Below are 20,516 nucleotides of genomic sequence, written 5' to 3'. Positions count from 1 at the left end.
CTCTGGCAGATGTTGACTACATCTCTATACACTAGATGCAGAAGAGCAGCTGCTACAGTAGGAATTGCTCAGTTTTCTTGTGAAAGTCAGTAGCAGATGTCACCATCTGCTTCTGCCTTCTCTAAGAAATAGAGGCAAAAAGGAGACTAAAAGCTGATTACAAAAAAAAAAAAAGGTAACAACAAAAACCATAAAATCAAAAGGCACACAGGCATATTTACAGTGAGTAGGGGAAACTCTTTCCCCTTCTCTCTAGCAAACCTGAGACCCAGATGCACAATAAAAGCAAAGAACGCTCCCTATTCTATTTAAGATATGATTTCTTTTCATTTTAATCTTACTACATGTACTTTGACAACATTCAGCCTGCAATCTAATACCTAGCCATTTCCACCCTGGCTGAAAGAGATCACAGAAATGAGCAGTTGTATCCTTTCCCTCTGGCTATACAGCAATGGTCTGATGACAACTGCTTTACCAGAGTTGGTATCAGACACACAAAAAATTCCCTACTGAATGATCTACACAATGATGTCATGTATGGAGGCAAAGTATTACTTAGGGGGAAAAAAAAAAACCCAACAAAAACCAAACAAAAAACTTTTGTTGCATTGTGTCAGGAAACATGCTGTACATGTTTGTACATCTTGGCAGATTAAGATCAGATGAGGCAAGCAATGAAGTGGTTAACCAAATCAGAAAGTTATCTCAGACATCCAAAGGCATATCTTGTAAACCTGAGACAACTTCTTACACAGAACTGAAGAGAGACAACAGTAAGGGCTTGTCTGGGACGAAACAAATGACACTGACAACAAGCAGTTTGCTTTCCCACTCAGAAAAGGAGGTATTAGTGAGATCCAGAGCCCAACAAAAGAACAGGAATCTTTCCAATGTGGTAAAAAAGGTTTGGATCAAGCCCCAGCTTTCCTGAAAACTAGACTTGCTAATTGCCTCACTCTTCCACTGTCAAAACCGTCATCTCACGGAACAGAAATATCTTTGCAATATTGCTATAGGGCAAACATTTCCACACTGGTAATACTGGGAGACATGTTTGGCTACCACCAGCAACTTGATAGCCATCACTCCCCCACTGGGTATCCCATCACATTGTTCTGAGGGGGAGGGTAAAAAACCAAACATTAGCCTGGAAAAGTTTTTTAGGTTTTCTTTTGTTCATTTTTAAATACAGAGACTGCCTGTAGCTACTGTAGAGCATATTGCTTTTCAGCTCGTGCCATACTTAGGCAATAAATAAGCTTCAGAAATGGAAGATCCCATTCACCTTGGCATGACCATAAATCACGAAATTCTTGAGCTATACCTGGATAAAATGGATGAAAGTAACTGAAGAAATTAGCTTTACAAAGTATACTGCTAATACAGGTCTTTTCCCCAAAGGAAGCAAGTCATGCTTATCTTACATTACCAGACTATTACTGGAAGTACTATGCCAGACCCTCAGCTGGCATAAATCAACACGACCCTACTCGCTTCAGTGCAGCTGTGTTGATTTATGTGAGCTAAAAAGTATGTACTGGTCAAAAAGTGACTATTTCATCTTACAAAACTGTAAAAGTGACTAAGCGAAATGAGAGGCAGTATGTACAATATAAAGAAAATAACAGAAAGGAAAATATTACAGAAAGGCTCAAACTAGATGTATATTTTATTAAGATTAGTCTAACACAGCCACTAATTTTACTTCATGTGAAATTTTAGATAATATTTTCTGTTGTTGCATACATCTCTTGAGTATAGACCCAAGTATTTGTGCAATTTAATAATGCTGTACTATTCCCAAATTAAGATATAAGGCTCAGTGGGTTCAGCCAATCTCAGATTTATCACCGGTGTTTTTGTAAAGTCACTCTGATTGTCAGAACATGAAATATCATACTTAAAAGGAAGCCCACACAGTGAACTTAAGTGCTCAGCTTTACACTGTGGCGTCACATCTTAGAACTACTCCTGTTACTGTCTTTCTCTTAGAGAGCAAGATAAAAGTAGAAAACCAAATGTTCCCAAATCCAGCACTTCTCTCAAGCCTTTGTAATTTTGAGAAATATGAAACCTTTCATATTAGACTTAAGCACTCTTTACCCTTATGAACTCTGTGCAGACTTCCCTATTATTTTACAGGCTACATGAGATTAACTACTGGTGCTCCTTTCTGAGTTTAAACTGGAAAAGCTCAGAAGAAGAATTGGCGTTCTGAAAGAAGAGGTGTAGATTCCTGAACTCCTTTTATAGGGAAGAAGCTCTTGAGATTAGGCAGTTCTCATTTCATTAGGCTTGTGCACTGCTGCCCCAGCACTACAAAATCAGAATATAAACAATATAAAGAGGGATTGTGGCACTTGGCCCCCTTACCCAAACTAGCAATAGCTTGGTACAGGCTCCAAAGGATGTAAATACCTGAGCTGCAGGTAGGCCAAGAGCTCCCCAGGAAATCCACAAAGGGTCAGACTGACCCAGGGTGCATTGATGCTTGGAACACATGAATAGTGGGTGGTTTTTCCAAGACTCAGTAAGCGAAGAACAAAGACAGTTGAGGGTCCAAAGGGTCTCATACATACCTTCCCCATCATGTGTAATTCAACTACAAGCCAACCCCTTTATCCCATAAACATGACAGTCTAATTGAGCCTTCTTTGATCTCTTTCTGCAAGGCAGCATGGCTGTGTGACAGTGATCCCTCCTTAAGTTACGACACCTCTCAAAGTTGTTCCTTGAGCCAGAGAGACTTTTCTACTAAAAACTTTGGCTAAATGCAGTTTCAGTTCTATTTAAATTACAGGTTCACTGCTTTCCAGGGCCTTTCACCTTGATCTGGGACTCATCTCAAGGTTTGAGAGTCTTTACCTGAGACTGAGGTATCACATTGGAGAGACCCTTTATTCACAACAGATTCTCAGTAAGTTGCTGAAAGCATGGTAAATTAATACTAATGAATGAAAAAATTAATTTTTTTGGACATATATAATTGTAAAGGTCTGAGACTAAGACTGGAACTAGCTGCATAAACTGCATCAGGAGTTTATAAACTTGACTCAATGGGTCTCCCTTACACTTCAGCGCTTTTAGTCTCTGTGCAAATCATTCCAAATTGATTCTAACTCACAATTCATTTACATGTTTCATCCATGTAGTAAGCAATAGAGTGAACCTTGCCATCAAACTTTGTTAAGTCATGTTTTTATAAATTCATATTAAACCCATTTTTGCTGAAACCTTTCTGGGTGATTTTTTGAGCAACACCAAACACTTATTTACAATACAGATCATGAAGCAAGCTCTTTACAGTTTCAATTCAACGTCAGTGACCAGCTTGGCAGACAACTGCAGGTCACCATCTTTCAACATGTGTACTCCTACTTCAAATACAAATACTTCTATATTTGATCACAGCCCACAACGCAGGCTCCAAGGTATGAAAAATGCATTCTCTTCATCCTCACCATTGCCTTCCAGTGCAGGATATTTCACAGATCCCTAGCTACACAGAACTCAAGAGAAACTAGTTTGTCTCTTCACAGTTTTTTCCCATAAGTACATTTTGTGTAAGAAGCTTAGAGAAATTTTCAAAAGTATGATTTAAAATTCAGGTATGCACTGTCCGCCAGAAGTGATCAATTCTGCACCTCAGCAAGCGGCACTGCTGCAACCTTCTGCTCTGCTCTGATTCCTGGGCATTACATTTTGTGTGGACACATTTTGTGTGGAATAATACCACCATCAATGGGATGCTGTATTAGATGCATTCAGTGTAGCCCTAAACCAACTGAAATAGTGGTATATAGTATGGGAAGAAAATATGTATTGATTTATTTAGCTATTCCCAGTCTTTGAAATCAGTATAAAAAAAAAGGCTAAACCATAAACCATTCTAGAACTTCCATGGATATTACCAGCTTTGCATAGGAGTTACAAATTCCAGCTAAATCCTCTTTTCCTCCTGAAGTGCCTTTGCAATCTTCAAAAATATTAAGAAAGTGATGAATGGCTATCAAGAAGCAATCTCAAAACTACTCTTACATCATGTTCTTATCTGTATAGTATAGTTTCCAAACCTTTTCCCACAAAAACACTATGCAATAGCACTGGTTTGGGGTTACAGTTGCTTTCATGGCAAGTGGTCCTGCTAAGGCAAAAAGAGTCAGCTGAAACCATTTCTAGGACAAGATTCCTGTTCATGGCATAAAGGGTCCAAAACTTCACCCAGCAAACACACACACAGTGAAAAGTACAGCCTGAGGCTTCAAAGCACAGACTTGAGTGCTCCATGGGGACATTAAATGTGTTGAAAAGAGACCTCAGATTGGAAACCCTATTGCAGTAGTGTTAAAGCGGGAACAAACACCAGAGGGATCAAAATAGCAACGACTACTGAAGTTTTCCTCCTTCAAAATGGCACGAGTCTATACCAGATCATCAGAAACAGCACCTGTTCATAAAATTTTCATCTCACCTTGTAGCTCCTTAGAGCTATTAGAAATCATGCCCAGCTCATATTTTTTATTGCACATTCCCACTTTTTTTACAATGGTCAGAATGTTTTGATTGCACAGTGATAACTCAGAACAATTTGAGCATTAGTTTACAGCACACTATGAATACACCTCAGTAAACTCTTTAATAGAAAGCAAAGTATTAGGGCTTCTAAATTAAATAATCTAGTGAATATTATTCCCCTTTAATTTTGAACTTGTGCTTTATTTGCTCCAGTGAAGTGATCCACCAGCTTCTACCACCAATTACTGTAAATGCTGCCTACCCACTGTATGATGAGGTTTCACAGCTGTGACTCCCAAAGACTGAAATGAATATTTAAATCCTATTGACATGGACTCCTTTTTTCTCCTCCTATTTTTTTTCCCCTTTTAAGCAGACTTGAAATTATGGTCTGTTTTATATAAGTACCATATAAGTATGATTAAAAATCTTCTGCTTTGTGCCAGGCTATAATTTATATAATAGCATTCCTGTAAAACTTGAATTTATTTTTCATTTAGAAACAGACCACAATAAAAGGCTTCTGCACTGAGAATCCAGTTTTCTGTGTTAATTTAAAGTTTAATTTTAGAGTGTTTTCAACAGTCACAATACTTAAAGGGCAGAGGAAAACTGTCATTGTAAAAGAGACTTCTAATCAACCATGGAGTCTTACTCAAATTAAATACTGGCATTAATTGTTCATAAAGTACTGCAAGCGGAAAAGGGATGATTAAGTGGAATTTAAGCTGCATTGCTATTAAGGATTAAACTGAAAGGCATTTTAAAGCCATGCCTTAAAAGCCATCTTGTAAAACAGTATGGGTCATAATTCAAAATTTTTTCAAAATATACCAGGCTGTACTAATTAGCCTTATGAACTTAGAGCATCTATTATTTCTGCCTCTTAATTTGACATTTATACACAAATTAAAATCTTGAGTATGTCACACCTGAAACTGCATCTGTTATGTAGTTGCCCAAATAAATGTTTAGAAAACCAGCCTTTTTCAATGTGTCATACTGACATTTTTGCCTTTACTTATTATCAAGAGGGACACAAAATCAGACACCCAAACTTCGGTGTTTGTGAGCTACAAAGTGGAATACAATGCTGGAAGGGAAAAGCTGCTGTTCTTGAGCTCTGAGGCTCTGAGACTGCCAGGAGGGTTGCACCAAATGCCATGGGTAGGCTGCAAGTCGTGACACCTTCCCTACAGAATTCTGGCAAGTTTAAATGAAACCTGTGGATGCCTTGTTCCATTTTTCCAATCAGATACACACAAAGTTGGAAACAGTTTCACATGGATTTTCTTACCTCTTCTGGGGCTCTCATGATTGAAGAGGATGCCATTCACAGCGAAGAGATTGTAGGCTTCTCTGAAGTTCACCACAATCCAGTAGGCATACAGTTTTGCTGCCCCTGTAAAAATAATTTTGAGGTGTTATTGGCTCATACACAGCTCAGACACACACACAAGTCTCTGTCACATGCAGGGGGAAGTCCACATTTCAACAGCAAAATGCTTTGGCATTTGATCAGTTCCCTGTATGTGCCAAATTTTATATTTTAAAAAAAACCCAACAAAACAGCCCAATAAACATCAGCTGAATGGGAGAATACTCATATTCTGAGCAGCCTCTGAACTGGCCAGAAACATCAGGGCACTTTTTTACTAGTTTTCTTATGCACACTCAACCACAGCATTTTTTCTTTTACAATTTGATTTACACGGTCAGAGCGTGTGAAATATGCCACTGTAGTGACCTCTGTAAATTAAAAAGAAACCAAAACAAAACCAAAATTACTTTGGAGGAATAAAAGTGAAAATCTGGTGCCTTAACACTCAAATTGATTTGAAACTTTATCACCAAAATCCTCCATGCCCATTGCTTTAATAAGTGTTTCAAATTTCATACGAGTTCACAAAGGAAGATGTGAGCTCTTGGGAGTCTTTCGTTTGGAAAAAAAAAAAAAAAAAGAAATGAAACTTTATCACTTCAGTGGTACCTCACAACCCTTTGTGAAGGAGGAGTCACCCTACCCTCCCTTCTTCAAGAGCTCTTCACCTCTGAGCTGAATGAACAAGGCCTTGTGAAGTGAGATGCTAATTTCCAACCTCCAGGCAATGGCAGCAAATACTTTTTATATAGTAATTCATAAAGGTATGCCTCTCAACATGTCTAGTCACTTTAGCTCTATCATCATTCTAATCTCACATCCAAATGACTTCAGCCCTGAGACATGAGCAGGGAGAACAGACAGACAGACTCTGCACACACACCATCAGCACTCCTCACCGTAAGGCGATCTTGGGTAAAAAGGGGTGGTCTCCTTCTGCGGGATTTCTTGCACTTTTCCATAAAGTTCACTGGTGGAGGCTTGGTAAAACTTCACAGAGTTGATAAGGCCACAGGTCTTAATAGCATCTAGGAGCCGTAAAGTGCCAACCCCATCAACATCAGCAGTATATTCAGCTAGGTCGAAAGAAATCTTGGGGAGAGAAAGAAATAAAAACCCACCGATTTTACTAGGGTACCAGAACATGCCAAAATCATGTACAACCAACCAAAGCAATACATCACTTTCCACAGACCATCTAGACATTTTTGTGCAGAGCAGATACTCAGTTTACAAAAGTACCCTCAAAGGATTTCTAAGAATAAATAAGTAGTTCCATAAATAGCCAAACCAAATGACTGGTGTTCCCTGGGATTATTTTCCCACGTGAAGTAAGGGGTAAGCCTCCCGTGGTGGGAACATTATCAGGCACTCTTATCTCCACAGCTGCCAGTTTCCACAACAATCACTTGGGCTTGATATCTTTGACACACTTGAATTTGGTTATAATTGGCCAAAATATATTTTTAAAAAATTAATAGGACAGAGAGCATTACAGCACCAACATGTACAATCCCCACCTCCCCCCCAGACTTTAAACAAGGTCCAAGGTTTTGCAATTTACAGACATCAAAGTTCGGAGAAGAGTAGAAATACCTGCTATCAAATGAGCCCCCTGACACTATCTGACCAAGGTGTACCAGAACTGTGGCTTTTCCACAGAACTTAGGGAGATCATAAAATGTGACTGCAAAGGGTGAAAGTGTGCAGAAATACCCCGACATCTCCAGCTGACATATTCTCCAAAGTATGATGATAAAGTCATGCCCACTGTTGGGCCAAGATTCCTGTTTCTCTCCCCACTCCAGTATTTATAGTTACCTTTATGATGAGTTTGTCTTGTGGCCTATGCCACAATCACTGCTCAAGTCTAAGCTTTCAGAGTGTTTCAAAAACAGATTAATTATTTTCTTTGCAGTTACAGAAGAAGAAAAAAAAACACCTAGAAAAAGTAAGCTGAAGGCAAGAGGTGTGTTGTGATCACCCCAATCTGAAGACAGGAGAAAACATGCTCAGAAGGGAGCTGACTTTTTTTTTTTTTTTTTTTTTTTTGGAGGTACAGGCTGTTTTCCTAAAGGTTCCAACAAAGTTCCTGGACTCTGAAGAATTTATTCCCACCAGTGCCCATCCCAGCAGCACGTTCCTCCTTCTTTTTACATCCTCTCACCTACTCACGGATTTTGCTTATGCCATTTTTGAAAAAAAGTTCCCTGCTTATATTGACAGTGTTACAAAAAGTAAAGGTGAATGGGCTTTTAGAGCAGTTTCCTTCATGGCCCTGACCCAACAAATTATTCTACCTATGTCCCCTCTGGCTGATTCAGACTGATAGCCCTGTATTCATTCCTCCTCTTAAACCACTTCCCCTATTCACTAACCACTGGAGGTTTAAGGCTTATTTACACAGCAGATGGGGGAAAAAAAAAAGAATTAATTTTTATTTTCACTTACGGTTAATTTAATACAAGTATGAAATTATCTAAATTGTGTTACTGTGCTCTGAAATAAAAAGGTTCACACACAGTTTTGAGCTGAAATGGGTAAAGATATAAACAAAACCAAACCTTCCTCTTCCTTTTTTTTAACTGAAAGAGAAAAAAAAAACACAAAAGGAAACCTGATACTTTGTCTTATTAACCTGGTATGACCCAGCTGAAATTGAGCACTGATCTACCAAGAAGGGCTGTGCATTTTTTGTTTTAATCCATTTGGCACAAAGATGACAGCCACTTAAGTCTCTCAGCTTCAGTGTCAGAGTAACTCTTAGGAAAGCATCTTAATGAGTAGATGGTACAGTCAATAATGTACTAACCTAAATAAATTGGTGTATTAATCACATGTCCCAGCTCTCCAATGAAAACACATAATAACTGTAGCAGAATCAGGAATTTACCTATATTAAGGTATTGTTTCCAACAAATAATCTGTTAAAAACATCACTCTGAAATGCAAATCATTGCTTCCATATTCTACTGCAAAGCAAATGGCACATGTAACTGAGGCAGTCTAGGAGATCCCAGATTATAAAACTCTTAACCAAAGGGAGCAATGAGGCCACAGCAGCAACCCTGGGAAATGCTCTCTCTGGCTGGTGTAGAGACCAGTTTCACAAGAGATGGTTTTCCCTCTTGCCTGATGAATGACCTCAGTCTTCACCTTCAGAAAACACTCCCTGGGGTGTGAGGTAATTGTGCCCCCACGCTGACTGGGTCTGAGTGTCCCTGAGCAGAAACCACCAGTGCTGTGTCTGTTTTGTAATGCAGACTGCTGTCCACCAGGGTCAGGACTCAGACCACTAAATACGTTTCATTTTGGAGCGCAGGTTAGACAAAAATGGTATTCAGGAAAATTTTAAAAATGGTTTTATCAACTAAAACATCCAACACCAAAAACTCTGTTAAGAGACCTGTGGAAGGTAGGGGCAGCTATATTGTAAATACAGATAAAAGCAACCCAAATTTTACTTTGATTCTAATTCAAAATTAAAAATGTAAAAGGGTTTAAAAAATACTAAATCAATTAAGTAGCTATAAATAAAACAGGGTAGAGAAGAAAGAAAAGGTGATAGCTTATCCCTTACAGCATTATTCCCCTCTCCTTACACACTTTATTTTGTGCAAGACTAGCAGAAATACCAGAAAAAAGGGAAAAAAAACCAAAACAAAGCAAAACAAAAAAAAGCAGAGCAGGGGCTTCATTAAGAGGGATGTGCAAGAGAAAACAACATGCATGCATAACACGCTAACACATAAAAAAGAACTGAGTTATAGAAATCAAATATAGAACCAGATTCCATAGATGCTACTCTTACAAATACCCTTCACTGAAAGAGTAAAAACTTCAAGGATATCACTGTAAAGGTAGGTGTTTCAAGGCTAAAAAATAAGTCATACTTTATGGAAGATTAAACATTAATCCAGGTGGAAAAAAGAGCTGAGCTAATACCCACAGATGAGAGTTTTCGAACTGCCTAATTTATAACTTTTTAAAGTGTCTGAATTAGGAAGATTGTCTTCCTCTACACCAATACAGACAGCAGAAAACATAACAGAGATGCTATAACCTATTTACACACACTGAGTTTTTAATTGAGCTACATAAGACAGATTCTCCATTGTTTCTCCAAAAATCCCAAATTATCTCTTACTCAAGAGACTAAGACCTGCAACAACTTGTTTTGAAGGAAGTATGGAGTTTTTGTAATGACTGGACTAAGGAAAAGAAGATGCTTTACTCAGCAGAAACTTTAAATCTGAAAGTTTTCTCAACAGGTATTGAAGTAATGAATCCAATACTTTGGCCTCTTTGGACAGATTTTGTGCCAAAGGGAAATCATGGCATACCAACCAAAGAGAAATTGTCTTCTCCAAACCCATGAGTCTGAGTGACCTTGGCACTCACTTCCCACGTACAAAGGGGACAGCATGCTTTTGCAGCTGTCATTGTTGATCTCTGGAGATACCATAAAAGTATATTTTTCAGATATATCTATTTATTTCATTCAGTGGATAGTGATAAGTGTGTCATTACAAGAGGAAAAAGAAAAATAAGGAGACACTTGACAAAAGTACATCAAGTTCTTCCAGGTTTTCAGGTTCTGAACACCCTGCAGAATTTCCTCAAAGAATACTAAAAAGCAAACAGACTCCTTATGTACATGGGAATTCTACATACGGAGAATCTTCTTTGCTGGATTCATCCCTACTATAGTACATTTCAAACACAGACAAGAAAAAATTTCCACAGCAAGGCCTACTATAGGATAATAAAATTTTCATGAAGAAAGCATGGTTTCATAAGTTATAACGCTTCTGCAAGCACAGGACACAATATGAACACACTGTACCACAATATGTCTCTTCTTTCACGTGGCTACAATCAGAATCAGTTTTGTGAACTGGTTTCTACCTTTTGAATTTGACCTCTTGTGCTCCCCTCTCCCATTTATTTCTCTTTATAATCAACAGATTCAATCTCTACAAGAGATATTAATTTAATAGAGCAATACTTTAAATACAATATTTCCCAACTGATCATTCAAAACCAAGCTTAGTAAAGTCTTCAACAAGATTTAAAAGCTTACTGAAAAGTATCTAATTGAAAACATATGGGTCCTACCCTCCACAAGACCACATTTTTATCATGTCTATAAATACTATATACAAGACTGTAGATGTAATATTTGCTTTTGACCAATGTGTTGTTGTCAGCAATGGTGATACTCTGAAAGTTATCAATTTAGTGCACACATAGTTTTGACTTTGTGGGACTCTTCATCTCTGCTTTGTCATTTGCAAGAATCCAACAGACAAGCTGTGATCATATTAATTATTAGTTTTCTATCAAAAAATAAAAAAGCATATGCTAGCAGAATGTGCTTCAATGCTCTATGGAAGGAATATAAATAATTACTTGAAATTTCATCTCTTCCTTACAGTCTTCTCAGTTTCAGAAGATGGGATTTCTGGAAGGCTGGTGTAATAAGAGGGAAGCTTATGTGAAGCCCCAGGAGGAAACCGGATAGTATAAATGTAAATTATTATTCTTTCACTGTAAAAAGAGAGGTGGCTAACCTAAGTATAACATCAATTTAAGCATCACTGCTCTTTAGAAAAAGGCTATGGTAGATTCTTTAGGTTTATCAAAGGAGAAGATATGTGTATCAAGTAATTAAAAAAGGTTTACGCCAGAAAAGCAAATCACAAAACAGAAAAACTGCTCAGAAATGTTTCAACTCTCACAAGTTTCACAGTGGTTACTTTTTTGCATTCTTTAAAATCAATTTGTTTGCTTTGAATATTCAGTGTGCCTTCCACTGCCAATAAAAACCACTGGGATCACTTACATCATCTCAGTAAACAAGCTGCTCAATCCCTAGGAACAGGCATGTAAAGCATAAGATTCCAGTTGCTAAATCTAATACAGACTATGGGCCAAGAATTCCTGTAAAGTCCTAACACACTGAAAAAAAATCTTAGGGATTTTAGGAAATATAAAGTATCTGGGGAGCTGAGCTGTGTTAAGGGGATGGGAAAGAAAATGTCAGGTAACCTTCTAAGAGAATGTGACAATTCCTCTTCCCCCAGCCTCTTAACTCAATGAAAGCTTGTCCTCCCACCCAATAAAAAAACTAATTGAAAGATACAAAATCCTCCAAACAATTACATATTTTGCTAAGCAGAAAAATAATCATTTCAATAGTTCTGAACAGCCTATTACTTAGCAATACTCTTGATATCTTAAAGCCTTATTCAATTTCGTGGCTAAACAGAAAGAGACTAAAAAAGTGACAGAAATTCTGGCTAAAATGAATATGGCTTTTGTAGCTTTATCGTCTTTCCCATTTATTTCCTTGTTCTCTGATTAGCAAGACAAAAAAAAAAAAGTGATCTTAGAGTATTTGGACAACGTGATTACAAGTGGAGAATTAGCAAAGAAAAGATTGTATACATGGAAGCAGAAGTCAACATTGTTTCCTAAAATTTATGTTAGCCTAAAACATTCACAATATTGCTGCGGCAAGAGAGCTTGGGCAATGTGTATTTTCAAGTTATTTGTGATGCAAAGGAGTGCAGTTATCAAAGCAGTGCTTATTCTTGATAAAACCAGTGCTTATTCTTCTACTTCTCTACCAGTGCTTATATTTTGGTCCTATGGTGGAGTTTCACTGTGGCTCTGTCCCACTACATGCTGCAGGCTGTGTGACTGGAGAGACTTGAAGTGGTAAAAGTTTGGCTTTGACATCAGTGAGCCAGCATTTCACCTTCACCTCTAACTTGGAGGCCCAAACCAAAGTACAAAAATAACCTTTTTACTGTTTGTGAATTTAAATGATCCTTGATGATCTTCAGGTTCTGAAAAAACTTCCTTTATGCAGCTGAAATACTCAATGATGAGGATCAAGAGGCCCCCTAACATATTCCACAGTGTGTGGTTTTGTGTTCACAAAGCAATTTCTCATGGCTCATCTTGGGTAATTCTTCCTTATAACTCTCCTCCAGATTAATTTCAAGTTCTTGATGCAAACCTTCAGAAATAATCTTTAAAGAGAAATAACGTGGCTTTATTAACCTTTATAGGTTCCCTTTTTCCTTCTTAGGAGTAAAAACTCCTACTTGCTTTTTGCTGGGTGGAAGAGAGAAAAAATAAAATAAACCCAAAGAGAATAAGCACGGAGAAATACTCCTCGAGTAGGTAAAGTTTCATATTTATCTGGTGCCCTATCAGTAGGGGTTGAAAGTTGGATTCATTATTCAGTTTCTTTAGCAAGTGATTCCTTCCTGGCAAACTGCAGGTGCAGTTGTAAATTGAACTCTCGAGGTCATCATGTTCACCTTTGCCTCTCAAGCAGCCTGCTGCTTTATGTGTGACCAGCTAGGAGCTATAGAAGAACTACTAGCTCATTATTTTCAAAATTTAGATGCCACAACCCTTCAGTTGGAATACTCATTCTCCATTTCAAAAAACCAGTCTCCTACATCTTGTACAGTTGTCTTGACCATTGGATTCAAAGGTGTGTTTGGACCAGATCTCCAGTGGAAGTAATTTGCAAATTGTTTACTCTTCTGCTCATTACCTATCTACTGTAGTGAATCAAGAGAATTTAACAGACTGGATTAAAAGGGAGTTGTCCAGAGACAGGTCAAAAGGCAATGGGCACAAGTTGGAACATGTGAAATTACAGTTAGATATTAGGGAAAAAAGAGTTCACAACAGGGCTGGTCTCACACTGAAACAGGTTGTGCAGAAACAGGATGACATCTCCATCTGTAGCATCTCCACCCTTGGAGATACTCAAAACTCAATCAGACATCACCCTGAGCCACCCTGTTGGAAAGATCCTGCTTTGTGGAAAGATCCAGTCCAGACGACATTCAGTCACTGCTGCCAAACTCCATTATTGCACAGTTTTAAGAAGAGAGGGAGATGGGATTACAGCAGTGTGTTTCAATCTTCAAACATGCAGCAGCATCCAAGGAGCAGAACGTGGATGTACAGTGTGCAAGAATGAGGCCTGGCCTTGTAAAAAACCAGTGATTTCTACTAGAAAAGTAGAGAGTTATTCACAGCAGCTTTTTGGAGACATGCAGTTCAGCTTGCTATCCATCATATCTCCTCCACAGAAGAGCTTCAGATAGAGGAATGCTCAGATCTGATAGTAAAAAAATACCAAAGCGGAGGAGGAAAAGGAGGAGGGATATCACAGTACATGAGATTCAGTATGGCCATAAACCTTTGTCACAAAAATGTAACCTCCCCATTAGTTTTGCTTATCTTCTCATCCATTTGTTATTAATTTGATGGAACTGGGGAGTTGTCAGGGTTATGTGATGCAAGGGATTTATCTTGCAGAACAATCTCTGACCCACTGTTCTAAGTCTTCAGTTTCAAATTACAGAGATTAGAAAAGAAGCTTTAAAAAAGCAGCATTGATTCTTAATTCACTGTCAGCATGATTTTGTTCAGGGACAGCTTCAACAATATACATACACACCCAAACTCTTAAGCACATGCCACATGCAGCAAAGTCAGGATGGGTTTCGATGTTTCAAATATTGTAGCTTCAATAGCTAATGACATTGTAATACCCTAAAAGCTTTCTTACATACTGAAGTCCAGCTGTGCCAGAAGCTTTAAATGCTATTTAATAGAAAGACAAAAAGGGGCAACTTGCAGAGTCACTAGAGAGCATTCAAAGGGAGATGTAAAAAGATAGCCAATTCATTTTGCTTTATATGTACCAGGGGAATAGAGAGCTATGAATAACATCCATGCAGGGAATGCAGTCACTTTCAAAGAACTAGCACCATTCTTACTCACTTTCACATGTAAATGCATTAATTTAAAACATACAAGTTATTTAAAACTCTAACATGACAACTATATTATAGTTTTGGGGTTTTTTGTACTTCTGAAGCTTTTTAAAAAACTTTCATCCTCCCTTCCTCGATGCTTTCAGAACATGTTGAAAGATGTTTTCACAGTAGTGATAAAAGCATCATCACCAGCAAAAAAGAAAGAAAGAGCAATCAGACCTTCACCATCTATCTGCTTTTTGATTTTGGGAGACTTTCAATGGATGGCTAGATAGACACTGAATAAAGCACGAATCTAGCACGGCAAAGCTTTGCTAACAACAGTGTCTCCTCTCTTTGCCTTCCTGGCCAAAAGGACTGCAAAACACAGCTTAACACAATGGACCCTCCCAAATATTGACAGAACTCTGTATTGCCTAGGGGCTAGAATTAACCCAAAACTTTGCAAATGCTGACCTTGCCTGACTCTCTTGTACCTCCTACAAATGCATAAGGTAAAACATCCCTAGGTTTATGGGGCTGGTCAGAAGTTCTGCCTTTTCAACCAGAGAAAAGCTGTTTTCAGCATTTATTGTTACTGAAGATTATTTCCCAGACTGCAATTCTTTATTCCAAATGCCACTGTTAAAAAAAAGCTTAAAAGCAGTTCAAAATTCAGCTTCTCAGATACCTCTAATGTATCAAAAATACTTCTCCCTTCATGACAAAAAATAATATTTCATAAATGGAGTTGGCATATTTTATTGTGGAGTAGGAACTTCTTACCTTAAGGCATTTGATCTGGAAAAAAAACAAACTGAAGCTATGCAGATCCTTTGTAGAATCACTTAAAATTAGTTTGAAAAACCTGAGAAAACTTGTTAAAAATTCATAAACTTTTTCTTTAAGAAAAAATATTTTTTCTTAATTTTTCCTCTTGTCCACCCATTATTTACATTATCCATTATCTGCCCAGTTCTCCAAGTTATACTTTTCATTATTTTGGGATGGCTTTCTGTGCTGTTTTCAACTAGTAACTGATGCAGCCCAGCTCATAATAAAAAGATGAGAAAAAAACACTGACTGCTGTTAAAGTCCTACAATTCATTCTGACCAAGATGTGTACACTTTGAATGAAGCAACTATAGAAATATGACATATACTTCATTTAAAAAAAAACAAACAACACTTTCTATAATGATTAACAAAAGCTTTTAGCTTTTACTCTATGGAAATATCTGTGATTTTTAATTTTGTCAAATTAAAGGAATTTTCTCCTCCTCTGAACAAGAATTGCTACTTGCTTCTGAACAGCTAACTAAGGGTTGAAGGAGCTTCCCTGCTTCACAGGGATGCTCTAAGAAAAAAAAAATAATTACATCAGTGTGCATGTATTACTCATTTATGAGACCATAAACCCAGTCAGAGAGACTGCCCACGAACATGGGCCCAGACAGGGGCTAAGACACAGCCACCAAGTCAGTGCCAGAAAACAAGTTACCATTTCACTGTGGAGCTGAGGTAATGCTGTCTGGAAGCACTCTCAAACCATGCAAGATAAAGCAACTTATCTTAGCTCTCTCTTATTGTCAGCCACTCAAAAACCATCATCATCACAGCCTGGGGGCAGAGAGGGACCTCAGCTCTGACTACGGCTTGTGGCGCTTCACTTGAGGAGGAGCTTTCAGAACAGGACTTCAGGGAGACAAATGAGAACATGACTTTGTGAGGGAATGAATAAGCGTGTGCATACACACAGAGAGAGGAAAAAGTGATGACTTCTTGTCTTGAGCAGAACAGGGAAGTGGTGGAATCACACATTTAAAAAATGCATAGGTGTGGCATCTGGGGACACATTTTAGCGGTGAAGACGGCAGTGTTAGACTGGCGCTTCAACTCAGTCTTAGATGTCTTTTCCAGCCTTAACAGCACTGTGATTCCATCTAGGGAACAACCTCTGCCTTGAAGTACCCAGGGAGGGGAGTTCAGAGCTCAGAGTCCAACACCTGCATCTGTGCGGCAAAAGAGTTCTAAGTACTCCGTCTCAAATGGCAAATGATGCCTGCCCCATTTGTGCACTCAGTTTACTCTTAAAATAGTAAAACCACACTTTTACAATAGTAAAAGTGCCCCAGAAACACATTTTCTAAATAAACACTATCACTTCAGTCCTATTCTTGTCCAATCACTTTCCTCAATAAGTCCACACTCTCCCCTTATTTGCCATCACTTTCAATGCTTCTTAGGATTCCATCTCCACAGACCTAGTTCAACTTTCTGGTTTGCCATGAATCAATTAAAAACAACACAACTCTCCTTTAGCTAGTTTTTTTTTCAGCATACCTCAGATTTCTATGCAACTAATGCCCAAGCCTTTTCTTTTTTCAACTTTACTGCATGTGCATTAAGAATTAAATTGGGATGGCTAGTTGCATAGTGCAAATTTGGATGGATAGGTATGTACTGACAAAAGTCATGCTCCCACAGGTGCCACCTTCCCTGCTCCAGTACTTCATCAGGAATGACTGGGAAAATGAATAAACATGCAACAGCATGTCAAGAAATAAGTCACCAGGGTTTGGCTTTTTCAGTTTTCTTTTTTTGAACAGAGCAAATAATTGCCTTTTCTTCCAATGCGTAAGGTCATCTTCTGTGAAATTTCACTCTGAAATCTAACTCAAAGAAAGGACAACAATTCCAAAACCCAGCAGCATTCTTTTCCTTTTACTTGTTCTTGGGAACAGCTACTTAAAGATACTTAAAAACATTCTTTAACTAAATAAAAGAGTCTGAGGTTTACACCAGCCCTGAAACAAAACCACTGAATCCTTCAAATTTATTAAAATTGCAACCAACAAACCAAACAAAACCACCCACACCCCTTGAAATGCTAAAGTGGGTGAACCCTAGCAGAGGAGCACTAATGCTCTAATGCCTGTAGTGCATGTACAGGCACTACATATGATTAATTTTAAAATATGGGTATTAATAGCATCCACAAATACAGTGGCTGATGATGGCTTTGTTGTGAATGATGTAATAAACTTGTAGAAACTGCTTTCTGTAAACTCAGTGTGTAATTACATACCTCAAAGTGGACTGTGATAGTTCATCCTGTCTAGGAAGCTACTGGAGTGCAATACCCTCTTATTCCTATTTTAGGTGCTCAGATTTTTCTGAGGTTACAGTACTTTGAAAACCATGAGCCTCATATCTTCTCCAGTTGCATCCTTTCAAGGCGAACGCTGCTGTTTTCTGTGTGACAGTGAGCACTCTGAACTCCAAGGCGATCCCCCACATAAAATGTTCTACTTAATCAACTGAGCTGTCTCAAAAGGACGTGGGTGGCTGGCTAGGATGAAACCTATGGGATGAAACCTGAGAAAAACATGTGTCTCAACAGGTATGTGGAGGTAAGGGGGAAAAGGCCAAGGGGCAGAGAGCTTAAAGGGATGAGACTCTTCTGGCTAAACTTTATTGAACAAGCAGGATGATACTCTCGGAGAATAAATCAGTCTGTTATTTTTTCTGCTAGTATTCCCTTTGCCCTACTTTATTCTTCCATTTATTATGGGCTACTAAAGCCTCTTCGCTACAACTCTTAGGAAACAATGTATAGGCATAAATTTTAAAAGGCAGCTTTGGCACTCATGAGCCACGGTGATCATAAATTAAAGCAGAACATTGCAACTGATTTGTATACTGTAACCCACAACCTTACCCTCAGCCCTGTTTTTCACCTATCTCTTGGATTCTGACACAGAGAAAAGGACTAGGAATAACAGCTGCTCTTCACTTGAACAATAAGGTAAGCCATTCATCAAAAAGGAATATGGTAGTCAACTAAACACAAAAACTCAACAAGTGGTGAGTTTTCCCTCTCGCCCCTAAAAACAAACACTGTATTTCTTTATTGCCCCTGACTGAGCTCTAAAACAGCATTGCAGTTTTTGTCTCTAGCAGTTCTAGAAGGGACAAAAGACCATATTGACCTCTACAATACAGTGCTTCTCTTCATCTATACCATAGGGTGCCACTTGAGGTGCCAGAAAAGGTCCTCTCAGAGCAGCTTTGAGTAAGACTTGACTAATGTATAAAAAGCTTTGTCAGCTTTCAAAGTGAACTTGGCAGCCTCATGATGAGGCATCTTGGAAAACCACTGTGGAAGACAAGACCAATTGGACACGATCAGTGGAAACATCAAATGTGACAAATAAGGTGAAGTCTGTAAAATTGTGAACGATTGCACTTTTGTTTTAAAAAAATGTATGGCTCAGGCAGATGCCATGTCCCTATTGTATGCAAATATTTAATTTCAATTAGCACTTTTCAATCATGCTTTTTCTTTTCTGAATGAGTCATGGATATCTCAGTCAAGAAATGGCAGGATCACAAGCACATGCCAACAGGGCGCATTTATCTCTAGAGATAAATGTAGAAGGAGTCATGTAAATCTGTCTCAGGATTTTTTTCAACCTGTCTTCCCTTCCAAGCACCTTTTCTCTACATGCCTGCAAGGCTCTATAAAATACCATACTCAGTTTCCATGTCCTTCCAAGCAAGCCAGTATTCACAAGTATTTAATTGAAACTAAAAAAATTGTGTTTCCAGAGCTTGTCCATCAGGCAAGAAAAAAATCAAGTTCAGTCTGTAAGTTTTATCACATAGTATTAAGCCAAAGAAGATGTCATGATACTAACTCGCCCACAAAATGCACATACAAGAAGGGGAAGTCTTTAGAACTTCTACAGACCACTTGAGAGAGCCCTGCTGCACAGGCAGTGATTATGCACGAGGGAAACGTGCTGAATAGCTGTGAAGTACGGCTGGATGAAAAAATACCGCAAGTTAAGATCCGTGATTGCGCACAACCCTGACATCAGCTAAGAACGCTGCATCTCGTGGCTGCAGTAGGAGTTTTAGCTAATTTCCAGTGTGCTGACCCCAAGCTGCTCTGGGGCTTTGAGCATCCTCATCTGGGATGCAAAAAGTTCTGTCAAGGAACCACAAAACACTGGGAGAAACAAACTGGTGCTGCCTGTTTGCCAGAGAAACAGAGGAAACTTCTTAAGTGTCATATGGGAGTTGGAAACATTAGTTAATTTTTGATCCTGTGTCATTAGTATACCAAGGAAGCTGGGCTGGGAGGGCTGAAAAATGTAAATAGTGAACGGTGATGAAAAATTCTGTAATTGGAAAAAAATTAAAAAGTTTTGGCATGAAAGCAAAACCTCAGCAAGTGTTTCACTTCCCACTCCTATAGATTTTAACACCTCTCATGTTGCAAGAGTACTGTCTCCACACACAAATTTAAGCTGATATTAACTGCAGTTGCATCTGAAAGTATGTATTTTTCATACCAGTTAGTTTCTAGGCAGTAATCCTTTTCTCAGAAACTGTAAGATTTAAATGAAGTCATCGTTGCTAAGTGCACTAGTCAGCCATAGATCATGTTCTCAGAAGTACAAAGAGTACTCAAGGGTGAAAGTTTCTTATGATAATGTATGATTTCTGCATTAAATACAGAACCACCATTATACAATTTTAGCATCTTGCCAACCTTTTTTTTTTTTTTTTTTTTTTTGAGCAGGAGTAGGAGGGAGAAATAAGGAGGTTAAATGGAACTGGAACAGTACTGTTTGTACCCTGGTGAATATTAGGGAAATGATAAATGATCCCTAGGCACACAGACTGATTTATGTAATAAAAAGTAAAATACCGTGGGGTGGAGCCTTCGTGTGAAAATCTCATCCTTGGACAGCTAAAAGGTATGAAATGCACCCAAGTGTCTCAAACCCCTCAGGGTTGCAATTAACTCATGA

At 38.4% G+C, this 20,516-nt stretch overlaps 1 protein-coding gene across 1 annotated transcript in view; it reads right to left on the bottom strand.

Annotated features, from left to right (window-relative positions):
* GMDS (GDP-mannose 4,6-dehydratase) overlaps positions 1 to 20,516 on the bottom strand; it is a 406,670-nt gene that overhangs the window by 247,438 nt on the left and 138,716 nt on the right. The window contains exons 5-6 of the mRNA XM_084213383.1: positions 6,799 to 6,991; positions 5,816 to 5,920 (exon numbers count right to left, since the gene is read on the bottom strand). Of these exons, the coding sequence (XP_084069509.1) occupies positions 5,816 to 5,920; positions 6,799 to 6,991 (298 nt within the window). The remainder of the gene's footprint in view (positions 1 to 5,815; positions 5,921 to 6,798; positions 6,992 to 20,516) is intronic.

Source organism: Fringilla coelebs, assembly GCF_963513975.1.
Source record: "Fringilla coelebs genome assembly, chromosome: 1".
Classification (NCBI taxonomy): Eukaryota; Metazoa; Chordata; class Aves; order Passeriformes; family Fringillidae; genus Fringilla; species Fringilla coelebs.
The sequence above is the reverse complement of the archived record's forward strand: the minus strand, read 5'-3'. Positions and strand labels throughout refer to the sequence as shown.